The sequence below is a fragment of the Oncorhynchus masou genome, chromosome 12 (assembly GCF_036934945.1).
Source record: "Oncorhynchus masou masou isolate Uvic2021 chromosome 12, UVic_Omas_1.1, whole genome shotgun sequence".
NCBI classification, from domain to species: domain Eukaryota; kingdom Metazoa; phylum Chordata; class Actinopteri; order Salmoniformes; family Salmonidae; genus Oncorhynchus; species Oncorhynchus masou.
Genome location: NC_088223.1, coordinates 40,953,689 through 40,968,808, shown reverse-complemented (window position 1 = coordinate 40,968,808; position 15,120 = coordinate 40,953,689). Strand labels below are relative to the sequence as shown.

The following is a 15,120-nucleotide window of genomic DNA, read 5'->3' as shown; positions in this document are numbered from 1 at the left end:
AAGGGGCAGTGTTGTATTTTGAAAAAGGGCTTGAATAAGCAGAGTGTAGCATACTTTGGCCTATTCTCTGTAATAATGGTATGAGAATAATAATGCATTTTATTTTGTGAAATGGTTCCTTACATCAAACACAACATTTTCAGTCACCTTGTCTGAAGTACAGGTTAACTTATGGCTGGGGGCAGTATTGAGTAGCTTGGATAAATAAGGTGCCCAGAGTAAACTGCCTGCTACTCAGGCCCAGTTGCTAATATATGCATAGTATTAGTAGATTTGGATAGAATTATGTCTGTGACTATAACAGAACTCATATGGCAGGCAAAAACCGGAGAGAAAAAAAATCCAACCGGGAAGTGGGAAATCTGAGGTTTGTAGTTTTACAACTCTTTGCCTATCGAATATACAGTGTCTATGGGGTCGAATTGCACTTCCTAAGGCTTCCACTAGATGTCAACAGTCTTTAGAACCTTGTTTGATGCTTCTACTGTGACAGAGAGGGGAATGGGAGCTGAATGAGTCAGTGGTCTGGCAGTGGCATGAGCTGGTCATGTGCGAGTTAGCTTTCGTTCCATTGCATTTCTGAAGACAAAGGAATTCTCCGGTTGGAACATTATTGAAGATTTATGATAAACATCCTAAAGATTGATTCTATACATCGTTTGACATGTTTCTACGGACTGTAACGGAACTTTGACTTTTCGTCTGGCCTGCGCGTCATGAATTTGGATTACTGGGCTAAACGCTCTAACAAAAAGGAGGTATTTGGACATAAATTATGGACTTTATCGAACAAAACAAACATTTATTGTGGAACCGGGATTCCTGGGAGTGCATTCTGATGAAGATCATCAAAGGTAAGTGAATATTTATAATGTTAATTCTGACTTCTGTTGACTCCACAACATGGAGGATATCTGTATGTCTTGATTTGTCATCTGAGCGCTGTACTCAGATTATTGCATGCTGTGCTTTTTCGAAATCTGACACAGCAGTTGCAATAAGGAGAAGTGTATCTATAATTCCTTGCATAATAGTTGTATCTTTTATCAATGTTTATTATGAGTATTTCTGTAAATTGATGTGGCTCTCTGCAAAATCACCAGATGTTTTGGAACGCGCCAAATTAAACTCAAGATTTTTGAAAATAAATATGAACTTTATCGAACAAAACATTCATGTTGTCCTATGTTTGTCATCTGAGGATCATCAAAGGTTAGTGATTCATTTTCTCCATTTCTGCCTTTTGTGACTCCTCTCTTTGGCTGGAAAAATGGTTGTTTTTCTGTGACTATGCAGACCTGTCATAATTTGTTTTTGATGGTAGGCCACTCTGGTAGGTCTACGTTATGATCAGATAGCCAGAGTAGCCTACTTGGCAACTGTTAAAACTAATTTAAAGCGGGTACAGCCTCAGTGTTCACAGTATACACACGCTAGAAGTTGCACAGACTTTTCACAATGTTCACATTCTCTCAGCAGACCTGAAATTTGCTCAGTGCTGAAAATATTCAAGGGAACATTGGTGGATACAATTTGCGTCATCCCTGTCTCAGATGTTTGCCTGGCTGTCCTTCCCGTTTACTGTCCTTTCCGTATCTCGTCAACTCTGTCACTCCCCACAGGACGAGGAACATCCTGGATGACTTCAGGGAGGCCTACTATTGGCTGAGGCAGAACACAGACGAGCACGCGAGGGTTATGTCTTGGTGGGACTATGGCTACCAGATAGCAGGCATGGCTAATCGAACCACCCTAGTGGACAACAACACATGGAATAACAGTCATATAGCACTGGTGAGTCACACAACATCAAAAGGGGGCATTGGGGAGGTTTGAAGATTTGAGGGTTTTCGAGTCAACGCAGACCTCATGCTCCAAAGTAGATCAGCTTCTTGGCTCTCACCTTTCTCAATACATTCACTTGTAGGAGCTGCAGTAATGTGTGGGATTATTTTTGCTCTTATGACCTGATTGAATTTCCCAGAGCCAGCAACGACTTTGAAAAGCAAGTACTTACTTTTTTAGTCTTATACCGCCCTCTCATTTTCCCACCATCTCTATCTACCTGTATCTCTTCTTTCCTCTGCTCTCTCCCTTTCTCCTCTGTACAAACTCCCGTTCTTCCCTTTCTCTTCTGTAGGTGGGCAAAGCCATGTCGTCCAATGAGAGTGCCGCGTACGAGATCATGAGGAGTCTGGACGTGGACTACGTGCTGATCATCTTCGGGGGCGTGATTGGTTACTCGGGCGACGACATCAACAAGTTCCTGTGGATGGTCAGGATAGCGGAGGGAGAGCATCCCAAGGACATTCGGGTGAGTGCCTGGTTGAGACTGCAACACGATACAGAAGGGCCCTTCATTCACTCCTATTTATGATCCTTTTTGTTATGCTGAGAAACCTGGGTAAACACTTCAATCTATCAGTCTGGGGCAAACCCAAGGACATTGCTGTTCCTAGCAATGTTTATTTTAGACAATGACACTTGGTCGTTGGATAAAGTGTCCGATATCCAATGCATATTTGTAAATGTATTTATTTCCCCATGCGAATTTGAATGTCAAAGAGATTAACTGAGCTATTGAGGGTTGTAAGACTGCGTCATATCGTAGACGGCAATTTGGCAAAGTGTTTCAGTTTTTTTTTTTCCCTATTAAGTGCAGTCTCTATTTGATGAGATCAATAAGTATCCTCGAAGAAATGTGGGATTTGGTCTGAACTCCCAAGTGTCTCACGCTCACTGCCTTCCCTCCTTGTGCCCTTCAGGAGAGTGACTACTTCACCCCTCAGGGAGAGTTCCGCGTGGACAAGGCCGGCTCACCTGTCCTGCTCAACTGCCTTATGTACAAGATGTCCTACTACCGCTTCGGCGAGATGCAGGTGGGGAAATACTTGAAGCTAAAGTAGGCTACAGTAAGTACTAACGGACAAGAGAGGGGCTTAAGGACGCGCTGACAGAAGCGTGGGAGGGAAAGCGCTCAGATGCACAGGCTTTGGCAGGTACAGGCGAGATATGAGCGAGAAGAGCTGCCAGGTACTTAAAGGGAGCTGCGTGTTGCCTGGCCAGCAGCTCAGTGAAGAGGAGGAAGGATCAGTGGGCTGCTTCAGTAGTGTCCAGAGACAGCCAGGCAAGCAGAGTTCTGTCTCATGGCTTCACCCATGGAGGAGATGGAGAGACTGGTTTAGAGCAGGATAAAGGCAAGGGAAGAGATTGGTTTTGAGGAAGTGACTAGGACAAGATTGGAAAGACAGAATTAGATATCAGAAGGTGGAGGGAGGGATAGGTGATGTACAGATTTAGAAGAGCAGGGAAAGAGCCTGATAATGAAGTAAGATGAAAACAGCACTTGTTTGAAGGTAGAATCAACCTTTACACAAGCACCATACTCACTTTTGCTCAGTCAGTAGCTGACCTCGTCAACACCCTCAACCCCACCTACTGCTGTCCTTATCTCTCAGCTCGACTTCCGGACACCGCCTGGGTTCGACCGCACCCGCAACGCCGAGATCGGCAACAAGGACATCAAGTTCAAGCACCTTGAGGAGGCTTTCACTTCGGAGCACTGGCTGGTGCGCATCTACAAGGTGAAGAAGCTGGAGAACAGGGAGCCGCTGGAGCACAAGCTCCGCAGCATCGTGCCCAGGCAGAAGTACACCTCCAAAAAGGTACAAGACTTCCATGTCTCTCAGCATTCATTGTGCTAATGAATGTAAGATATCTGATACTGGCGGGGTGAGTTTACATATGACGATTTGTTCCCAAATTTTAGCCACCGAAAGGAAATGTTCATAAAATGTGAGCCGACTCACTTTTATTTCATACTGTTAATGTGTGCTCCAATTCAGATGAGTAGATATGTAGGAACAAGTTGCAAATTGAAAATTTATTTGTAAATCAAGTTTGTTTTATTGCACAGACTGCTAAGAGGAAGCGAGGACACATCAGGAATAAGCTGGTCCTGAAGAAAGGCAAGAAACTAAACAAGAAACAATGAAGAAGGACACAACACAAAAATACAAAAAAATTAACTAGCTAAGAAAACTACCAATGAAAACGAATGCCCATTGTATGGAATGCGAGCACTTAGCCTCGAGGGCTAGTCCTCTGAGCGCAGCACCCCCTGTGGTGGGGAGGGTGAAGTGTCATGTCTGGCTAGCCCCAGAACCTTTGTCCGTTTTATCCAGAGGATCTTTTGTCATGCTCTTTTCTTCTTCTTTGTACTTGAATGTGTGGCAAGGCACTGAGCTGCTGAAACCGGGGTGAGCGTACATTTTGTGGTACATTTAACTGTTATTCTAGAGAGGGGGACAAAACAAAGGAAACTGAGGAGGCTGGGAGCAATTGCACCAAAGAGCCCTTGATTTAGCTCCTTGGCGACATGTAAACGTGTTTCTTTTGTGAGGGTGAGGAAGCATTGGAATTGAGGACATGTTCCTGACATGCGTACGGAGGAATTCCACTGTCTAGGCCCAGCTGATTTACTTCTGATGGTTACTTTTAATCATTATTTTGTTTTGGCCCTAATTTGTTGTTACCGAGACAATTCTTTAGGAAATAAAAGTCCTAATATGTAAATATGTTATGTAAAGAATGTCTGATAGGGTTGTAATATATTGGATTCTTGTGGTGATTTTTTTAAATACGCAGATTTCTTCTCTTTACTTTGTTGTGATGTTTTTTAATGGCAGCAGCTAGAACAGTGAATGCAATAATTCTCATTAGGAGGGACTTGAGATTTTGTTTAAAATGAATGTGAATTTAAGAACCCCCCCCCCTGAAATTGCTTAGATTGTATATTCTGCTGCTAGGTTTAAAAATGTAAGCAATTCTATATAAAAAAAAAGTTGTGATTTAATAAAGAGGCATCCACCCTGCGAGCCTCGTTGCTGGTCTCTTCATCACCACGTTAGTATGTCCATCTGTCTTCTCAGTCATTTTTGCCTGTCCACATACACATGTTTATGTAGCCAAGAGTAGGGTAATGCAGGGAAGTGCTGAAGATGGCTGCCAGTGAGTGGACAAAGCAGTGGTGCCCTGTTAACACTACTGGGCCTGTTGTTAAAGACCTGTGTTGAACGCTGAAGGATCGTATGTTTGGGGGTGTGACGTGACGCATCAGATGGTCTACACAAACTTTCTAGGAATACAGAGTTTTTTTTATTTAATTGACATCTTCAATCACTCAACAGTTTACCTCTTGTTTGATACTTATTTTGCGTTTCCTTTAAACACAGAAGTGATGTCATTTCACCTTTTTGGATATTAAAAATGGTGTTTTGTGTCCCTTGAGCTTCTCTGAGAAAGACTGCATTGTGTCACTGCTTTCACTTAATGGCCCTCCATATGCCATATCGACCTTGCTCAAACACACACTCGAGAAATTCTTATGTTAAACTGCTTATATCAGAGATGAAGGGATTGGATTGAGCCTTAATGTGATATAGAAAGTGTACAGGTTGTTCGCCCTCTTGTTACCTTGTTTATTATGTCTGTTTTTATTGGGGATGGTGGACTAGTTCCTTCTCTTCTGGGTTCTCAACGCCTTCTCTTCCTCGCTCTGCCACACCACTACTTTGATTTTTTTTTTTTATAAATCTAACAACCCTGGTCCCCCTCACCTTCCAAGTTAACATGTTTAAATGTAAAGTAAATAAAAGGTTCAACTTTGTAAGAAGAATTGGTCCTCAAATTATTCACTATCCCGATTGTGTTACTATCATTGTAAGGTGTTTGCCTGAAGTATCTTAGGGTTTTTTTTGAGGCAGGCTGCTTTTACTAAAGTTGATCAGAGGCTTCAGGCAATTCCAGGAAACGCATGTATTCAGTGAGACGGGAATTACAAGGCCACTTTTTAAAGCGCAATACAATAGAAATGCATTCTAAAGCACAAACACATTTTTACATGGAATTCTCTCATCTATAACAGTTAAAGGCCTGGGTATACAGTGCCCTCCACTAATATTGGCACCCTTTGGTATATATGATCAAATACCTTTTTATCCTCTTGGTCTTTCATTCAACAAAAAAATAGAACCTTTTTAATTAAAGTCAACCAATTGAAAGGAACGTTTTTTTTCTTATAAATTTCCCAAATATATGCGTGCCACAATTATTCATTTAATACTTTGTGCAACCTCACCGCTCTGAGTCGTCTTCTATAATGTGTAATGAGGTTGGTGAACACATGGCAAGATATCTGAGACCATCCCTCCATGCAGAATCTCTCCAGGTCCTTCAGATTCCAAGGTCCACGCTTGCGGACTCATCTTCAGCTCATCCCACAGATTTTCTACGGCGCTTAGGTCAGGGGACTGGGACGACCATGGCAAAACCTTGGTTCTGTGGTCAGTGAACCATTTTTGTGTTGATTTTGTGGTGTGCTTTGGATCATTGTCCTGCTGGAAGTTCCCACCAAGGCCCAGTTTAAGCTTCCTAGCAGAGGCAGTCAGGTTTTGTTTTAATATCTGCCATGATATCATGCATCCTAACACGTTGTCCAGGGTCTTTGGAAGTAAAACAGCCCCACAACATCCAATCCACCAACATACTTCACAGTGGGGATGAGGTACTTTTCTGCATGGCCATCTGTCTGCCTACGCTCTATGGTCTCATCTGACCATAGAACCCCGGTCCCATTGAAAGTTTTAGTAACGTTCCGCAGGCACTTGAGTTTGTTTGAATTTTTGTTATGGCAACCATCCCAAGCAGCTTGTGGTTATGTAGGTGACGTCTGATCGTAGCCTTTTGTCACATTTACTGTATTCTCGTGTCATTCCCATAGTGATGGATGGCTATAGGAACTTGGCCTGTGTGTCACATTTATACCACTGAAACAAAGTCATGGCTTATCACTTGTGTTCCTAATCACTCAGTTGAACCTAAAGTAAAATACAAATGGGAATATGCTTCAGTTGGATTTTACTTAAGGACTTCTATGGGTGCCAATAATTGTGACACTTTTTTTAGAAAAATTGTGAAATAAAATAAATATTTCTACCATTTTACTTCAATTAAAAGGTTAGATTTTGTGAATATTTTGAATGAAAGACCAAGCGGATAAACAGCAGACATTATTTACCAAGGGTATATATTAGTGGAGGGTGCTGTAAACTGGGGGTTCAGATAATGTAAATGTACCACACGATGGCAGCACTAGCTTTCAAATTACAGCTGTTCTGTATTTTCATTTACTGACTCGTTACTTGGGAGCGTTTAACGTTTTATTATGACAAGAGGCTTATTGTGATTGCCAGGGCACATTCTTTAGAATAAGACAATGTCCCTACCCTATTCAACCTACACTACATGGCCAAGTGCTCATCGAACATCTCAATCCAAAATCATGTGCATTAATATGGACACCCCTCCTCCCTTTGCTATAACAGCCTCCAGGATTTTTTTCCTCACTAGATGTTGTAGCATTGCTGCGGGGACTTAAGCCACGAGCATTAGTGAGGTCAGGCACTGATATTAGGTGTGGCTCGCAGTCAGCGTTCCAATTCATCCTAAAGGTGTTCAATGGGATTGAGGTCAGGGCTCTGTGCAGGCCACAAGTTCTTCCACACTGATCTCGACAACCATTTCTGTATGGACCTCGCTTTGTGCACGGAGGCATTGTCATGGTGAAACAGGAAAGGACCTTTCCCAAACTGTTGCCACAAATTTGGAAGCACAGAATCATTTAGAATGTCAATATATTCTGTAGCTTTAAGATTTCCCTTCACTGAAGAACTAGCTCGAACCAAGAATAACACCCCCACCAAACTTTACAGTTGACACTATGCATTTGGGCGGGTATTCTCCTGACAAACCCAGATTTCTGTCGCACTGCCAGATAGAGAAACGTGATTCATCACTCCAGAGTCCAATGGTGGCAAGCTTTACACCACTCCAGCCAACGTTTGGCATTGTGCATGGTGATCTTAGGCTTGTGTGCGGCTGCTAGGCCATAGAAACCCTGAAGCTCCCGACGAACAGTTCTTGTGCTGACATTGCATCCAGAGGCAGTGTGGAACTCTGTAGTGTGTGTTGCTACCAAGGACAGAGCTCTTGTGGCCTACTACTTTGCGGCTGAACCGTTATTGCTCCTAGACGTTTCCACTTCACAGGGGCAGCTCGAGCAGGGCAGAAATTTGAGGAACTGACTTGTTGGAAAGGTGGCATCCTACGACGGTACCACATTGAAAGTCACTGAGTACAGGCCATTCTACTACTGCCTATGCTTGTCTATAGAGATTGCGTGGCTGTGTGCTCAATTTTATACACCAGTCAGCAACGGGTTTGGCTGAAAAAGCCAAATCCACATAATTTTGTCCATGTCGTGTATGTTATAAAATGGTGTTGCATAGGTTATTTACCCAAGTGAAGTTTGGTTCAAGCTCTTGGATACATTGCAGTGAAATGTTTATTAATGTACACACATTCATTCATAATATCTATTTGTGAGCAGATCCTTCCAAATAAGCCACAGTCACTATCCTGTTTTGGAAACGCCAGTCCCATCAGACAGTGATCATGTATATTGACTGTATCAATACCTGCGCTTGTCTTGAGTTCGGTGTGCTGGGGACTCTAATCAAAATCATGCATCTTATTTCCAGTAGTTCAGGTCACGATCCCTAGTAATTCAAGAACACAATTGGGGCCCGATTCCGACCCAAGTTAATTAAGCGCTTGTAAATGGAACGTAATTCCTTTTTTTAATGCACTTTGTGTATTCTGACCTTGAACTTAAGTATTAGACTAGCTTTCCATTCACCTGCTATTCATTTGGGATGGAGATTGAAAAAGCGGAGGTACACTATCAGTCAAAATGTTTTTTCTTTATTTTTACTATTTTCTAGAATAGTGATTTCAAATCTATGAAATAACACTGATTACATGTGTTAAATCAAGAGTGTGCAAAGCTGTCATCAAGGCATTCTCTCAACCAGCTTCATGAGGTAGTCACCTGGAATGCATTTCAGTTTGGTAAAAGACCAAGTTGGTCTTCTGGCAAGAACAGCTCAAATAAGCATTGCGAAACGACAGTCCATTACATGAAGGTCAGTCAATACGAAAAATGTCAAGAACTTTGAACATTTCTTCAAGTGCAGTCAGAAACCATCAAGCGCTATGATGAAACTGTCTCCCATGAGGACCGCCACAGGAATGGAAGAACCAGAGTTCTCTGCTGCAGAGGATAAGTTCATTAAAGTTACCAGCCTCAGAAATTACAGCCCAAATAAATGCTTCACAGAGTTCAAGTAACAGACGCATCTCAACATCAACTGTTCAGAGGAGACTGTGTCAATCAGGCCTTCATGGTTGAATTGCTACAAAAGAAACCACTATTAAAGGACACCAATAAGATGAAGAGACTTGCTAGGGCCAAGAAACACGAGCAATGGACATTAGGACCAGTGGAAATTTGTCATTTGGTCTGGAGTCCAAAATTGGAGATTTTTGGTTCCAACATCTTTGTCTTTGAGACACGTGGGTGAACAGATCTCCATGCTCCATACGGTTGGAAATACACATTCGGAGGAGGTGGTGTGGGGGTGCTTTGCTGGTGACACTGACTTATTTAGAAATCATGGCACGATTAACCAGCATGGCTACAACAGCATTCTGCAGCAACACGCCATCCCATTTGGTTTGTACTTAGTGGGACTGTCATTTGTTTTTCAACAGGACAATGACTCCACACACCTCCAGGCTGGGTAAGGGCTATTTTACCAAGATGGAGTGCTGCATCAGATGACTTGGCCTCCACAATCCCCCGACATCAACCAAATTGAGAAGGTTTGGGATGAGTTGGATCAAAAGTGAAGGAAAAGCAGCCAACAAGTGTTCAGCATTTGTGGGAACTCCTTCAAGATGGTTGGAAAAGCATTCCAGGTGAAGCTGGTTGAGAGTGTGCAAAGTTGTCATCAAGGCAAAGGGTAGCTATTTGTTGAATTTTAGATTATTATTATTATTATTTTTTTACTACATGATTCCATATGTGCTATTTCATAGTTTTGATGTCTTCACTATTATTTTACAATGTAGAAAAGTCCAAATAAAATAAAATAACTTGAATGAGTAGGTGTTCTAAAACTTTTGACCGCTAGTGTATGTCTACAGACAAACCGTATTCTGATCTTAACTTAATTCTACCACCTTTAAGCGTGAGGAAACCACGAATAAGGTCTATCGAACCTACCGGTTCCAAGTAGAAAAAGCATCTACTTAATTTTTTTCCCTGATTAGAAATAACACCATTCTCCATGCACTGTAATTTACAATTTGATAAGATTATATTAATAAACTGAGTAGTCCATTTGGACAAGGGAATTGTAAAAATAAATGACACTTGTTTTAGATATAGTGAGTGATCTCCAAAAGTATTGGGACATTGACATTTTTTGTTTGTTTTGGCTCTCCTAATCCAGCATTTTGGATTTGAAATCATATAACGACTGAGGTTAAAGTGCAGACCGTCAACTTTAATTTGAGGGTATTCTCATACATTTTGGGTGAAACTTTTAGAGATGACAGCACTTTTTGCACACGGTCCCCCAATTTTAGGGGACCAAAAGTATTCGCATCCCTTGACTTTTTCCACGTTTTATTACAGCCTGCATTAAAAATGTTTTATAGAGATTTTGTCATTGGCTTATACACAATACCCCAATAATGTCATGTAGAGTTGTTTTCCAAGTCATTAAGTATTCAACTCCTTTGTTATGGAAAGCCTAAATAAATTCTGGGGTAAGCATGTCACTGTTAGTGTTAAACATGAGTTTTGAATGACTACCTCGTCTCTGTAAGGTCCCTCAGTTGAGCAATGACCACGAAGACCAATTCCCCACGAAGAAGGGCATATCTCTTTGATTGTGGTGAAGCCTGTACATAATAAAAATAAGGTTACGAAAGTAATTCTGTAAAAATGTGGCAATGCGTTATGTTTGAAGCAAGACCAATACAACGCATAGTGGTGGCTGCATCATGTTATGGGTATGCTTGTAATGGTTGAGGAGTGGAGTGCTAAGCACAACCTCCCTGACCCAGTCTGTAAAACCTCCATGTTTCAAGCAGACCACCATAGTCCCTGAGCCCAGGAATGCCAAGGTAACCTGTATGACTATCGCCCCGAAGCACTCGCATCTGTAGCCATGAAATGCTTTCGAAGGCTGACTCACATCAACATCATCATCCCAGACACCCTGGACCACTCCAATTAGCATACCGCCCCAACTGATGACTCACTCCACACTGCCGTTTCCCACCTGTACATAAGGAACACCTATGTGAGAATGCTGTTCATTGACGTTCAACACCATTGTGCCCTTCAAGCTCATCACTAAACTAAGGACCATGGGATTAAACACTCTCTGTAACTGGATCCTGGACTAGGCAACATGCAGCAAGTCTGGAACCAACAGGACACTGAAGAGCTTATAGCCCCAAGCTATAAAACTGCTAAATATTTTATCATCTATCCCATTGCCTAGTCACTTTATCCCTACCTATATTTACAAATCTACCCCTGCACATGGACTCAGTACTAGTACCCCGTCCTGTGCAACCTGGTCCTGGACTTTCTGACGGGCCTCCCCCAGGTGGTGAAGGTAGGAAACATCTCCACCCCACTGATCCTCAACACTTGGGCCACACAAGGGTGTGTTCCCAGCCCTCTCCTGTACTCCCTGTTTACCCCATGACTGTGGCCATGCACGCCTCCAACTCAATTGTCAAGTTTGCAGACACTATATTGGTAGGCTTGACTACCAACAACGACGAGACGGCCAACAGGGAGGAGGTGGGGGCCCTCGGAATGTGGTGTCTGGAAAATAACCTCTCACTCAACGTCAACAAAACATAGGAGATGAACGTGGACTTCAGGAAACAGCAGAGGGAGCACCCCCCCCTATTCACATCAACAGGATAGTAGTTGAGAAGGTGGAACGTTTAAGTTCCTCGGCGTACACATCACGGACAAACTGAAATGGTCCACCCACACAGACAGCGTGGTGAAGGCACAACAGCGCCTTTTCAACCTCGTCACCTACAACACTCACAAACTTTTACAGATGTACAATCGAGAGCATCCTGTCGGGCTGTATCACTGCCTGGTATGGCAACTGCTCCGCCCACAACCGTAAGGCTCTCCTGAGGGTAGTGAGGTCTGCACAATGCATCACCGGGGGCAAACTACCTGCCCTCCAGGACACCTACACCACCCGATGTCACAGGAAGGCCAAAAAGATCATCAAGGACAACAAACACCCAAGCCACTGTCTGTCTGTTCACCCCACTATCATCCAGAAGGCGAGGTCAGTACAGGTGCATCAAAGCTGGGAGCGAGACTGAAAAACAGCTTCTATCTCAAGGCCATCAGACTGTTAAACAGCCATCACTAACATTGAGTGGCTGCTGCCAACAGACTCAAATCTCTGGCCAATTTAATACATTTAATAAAGGTATCACTAGTCACTTTAAATAACGGCACTTTAATTACTCATCTCATATGTATATATTGTATTCTATACCATCTACTGCATCTTGCCTATGCCGCACGGCCATCGCTCACTATATATTTATATGTACATATTCTTATCCTTTACATTTGTGTGTATAAGTCAGTCATTGTGAATTTGTTATATATTACTGCACTGTCGGAACGAAAAGCACAAGCATTTCGCTACACTCGCATTAACGTCTGCTAACCATTTGTATGTGACCAACACAATTTGATTCGATTCATTCCTTGTGTTATTATTTTTCTATTTATTCCTTGGACTCTTATAATTTTCTCTCTGCATTGTTGGGAAGGGCCCGTAAGTAAACGTTTGACTGTTAAGTCACGGCCATGTGGTTGTTGCTAAACCCTAAATCATCTACAAGATCTGAGTATTCTTAAATCGACCAATTGGTGCTGAAACTGAGACATGTATATATATTTAGATGGTTTTATTTCAATGATCCCTAACATTCTGTTCTCTCAATATATTCTATTGAGTCTTTCGACAAAATTCAAACTAAAAGGCACACCATATTGAAAGGGATGGCTAATGTATTGAAAACCCTATTGATTAAATACTCCACAAGAAAATCTGTTGGCCAGGAAGTGGGATGGTAATTCAGCAGTTTAATTTATTCAGTGCGTGCAAGGGAACCACATCTGCAAAGCCCGGTAGGCACTTTCATAAGGTAAGTCGGAATACCAACTATTGAGAAGTGCATAGGAAAGGCGTGCGTGAGAAGTGCGCTATTTCTTAAAGTTGGAATCGGGGCCCTTCTCCAAATTACTCAGTAGCTGCAAGAAACTGGACAGCTACTTTTCATCCCTGCTGATTTTCTCATTTGGACTGCAAGGAGATCCTGACGTTAATAGAGATACCGTGATAGTACTACAATGTAATGCTGCAAGACACACAGTCTATAGTCATGGATGGTTGAAATTACTTCACAACCAGAGAATATAGATCACTATCACTATAATCTAGATCACTATTCTAAGACTAAAATATGGAGCAAACTAAAAACAAAGATGTTCCATTAGTTGTTTGGCTGAATAATAAATATAATAAAGGCAATCAGATACAGCGCATTTGGAAGTATTCCAACCCCTTTTTCCACATTACATTTCCAGTCTCATTACAAAGGGTCAGAATAATTATGTAAATAAGGTATGTTTAAAAAAAAAAATTAATACAATTGCAAACATTTCTAAAAAACAATTTTTGCTTTGTCGTTATGGGGTGTTGTGTGTAGATCGATGATTAAATAAAACAATTTCCTCAATTTTAGAATAAGGCTCTAACGTTTGTTCCATTACAGCCTTATTTTAAAATGGATCAACATAATACATTTTTAAAAATCCATCAATCTACACCCAACACCCCGTAACGACAAAGCAAAAACAGGTATTTTTGCAAATTGTGGAGAAAGTCAAGGGGTCTGAATACTTTCCGAATGCACTGTATAATAGTATTTAACTAAATATATACACAGTATATACTGTACGTCAGTTAGTACATTTTGTGAAAACGTAAACGTATAATAGCTATGTATGACCCAAAACATCCCCTCTACCACCACCACCACCGTACCTCATATCCTGTCAACAATATAATTCAGAAGGACATCTGGAGAGACGGTGCCCCTCTGTGAGAATGTGGTTGTATCTTCCTGTGCACCTCATCCATATTCAATGCAGAGGCAGCCCACTGAGATATTAGCATGAGGAGTTCGTGAGCTGGGTTCAGCCCCAGCTTAATTATGTGACATCAATGCCAACCTAAGGACACGTCCCTGGAAGAAGGACAGACCCCCACCGGGAGATGGACAGTTCGACACGCCGTTGGAACCTAAAGACAAAAACGGTGACGGTGTGGTATTACGACCGCAATAAGTGGGGAAGAGAGTGATGGGAAATCTGTTTGCATGGAAGAGCTGAGGCAGACAGCTCCGTTCAGGAATGGTCGAAACTCCTTCCAAAGGTCGGGATGGGATAAGGATGGGTGGAATGGAAAAGTGGTAGGAAATCGGCTACTTCTAGTCATCAGCATTTGTTAAAAACAGGACGGGAACTCATGTAACACAAACGCATCTCTGCCATGATCACGGTTGTATCCCACCAACACTGCAATGGACTCCTCCTGATGCCATCTGCATTCTTCTACCATTGCATTCTGATGCTGCATGACAAATAAAGGCGATTGGACCAAAATGGACCATGTACGTGTCAACACAACTGGTACAAAATACCGGTGGCAAATCATATCATACTGTGCATTTGGAAAAGATATTGCCTTGGGCAAAGTGAAAAATCTAAATGCTCTACCTCGAACACTATAAAAAAAAAATCGATATTTGTCCCGCCCCCACCCTCGTAGTTCAAGTGGAAACCACTTTGGCACCTTGATCCACATGAGTGTGTCCTTTGTCCATGTCATTAAGAGTCAATATCTCAGGTCCCAATAGAGTGGCATCACTCCCTCAATACTGCTGTTCCATCATTATCCTTCCCCTGGCCTAGCCCCTCATTTAGGGGGATAGAGGCACTCTGTTAGAGCAGTCTGGTTCTTGTGCCAGTGAGATTTCCACAGAGTATTGTGGTAGATCCAGCCTTCTCCCTAAAAAGGCAAGAAC

The 15,120-nt window shown here is 42.2% G+C and overlaps 2 protein-coding genes across 5 annotated transcripts in view; one reads left to right on the top strand and one right to left on the bottom strand.

Moving 5' to 3' along the window:
* LOC135550099 (dolichyl-diphosphooligosaccharide--protein glycosyltransferase subunit STT3B-like) overlaps positions 1 to 5,677 on the top strand; it is an 88,830-nt gene extending 83,153 nt beyond the window's left edge. Inside the window, exons 12-16 of the mRNA XM_064980579.1 lie at positions 1,623 to 1,794; positions 2,141 to 2,314; positions 2,766 to 2,879; positions 3,459 to 3,665; positions 3,917 to 5,677. Coding sequence (XP_064836651.1) covers positions 1,623 to 1,794; positions 2,141 to 2,314; positions 2,766 to 2,879; positions 3,459 to 3,665; positions 3,917 to 3,994 — 745 coding nt within the window. The 3' untranslated portion in view covers positions 3,995 to 5,677. The remainder of the gene's footprint in view (positions 1 to 1,622; positions 1,795 to 2,140; positions 2,315 to 2,765; positions 2,880 to 3,458; positions 3,666 to 3,916) is intronic.
* The window catches only part of LOC135550100 (oxysterol-binding protein-related protein 10-like), a 114,106-nt gene continuing 102,854 nt past the window's right edge, over positions 3,869 to 15,120 (bottom strand). For all 4 annotated transcript variants that reach the window (XM_064980582.1, XM_064980581.1, XM_064980583.1 and 1 more), the window contains one exon: positions 3,869 to 15,104. In XM_064980582.1, coding sequence (XP_064836654.1) covers positions 15,012 to 15,104 — 93 coding nt within the window. In that variant the 3' untranslated portion in view covers positions 3,869 to 15,011. The remainder of the gene's footprint in view (positions 15,105 to 15,120) is intronic.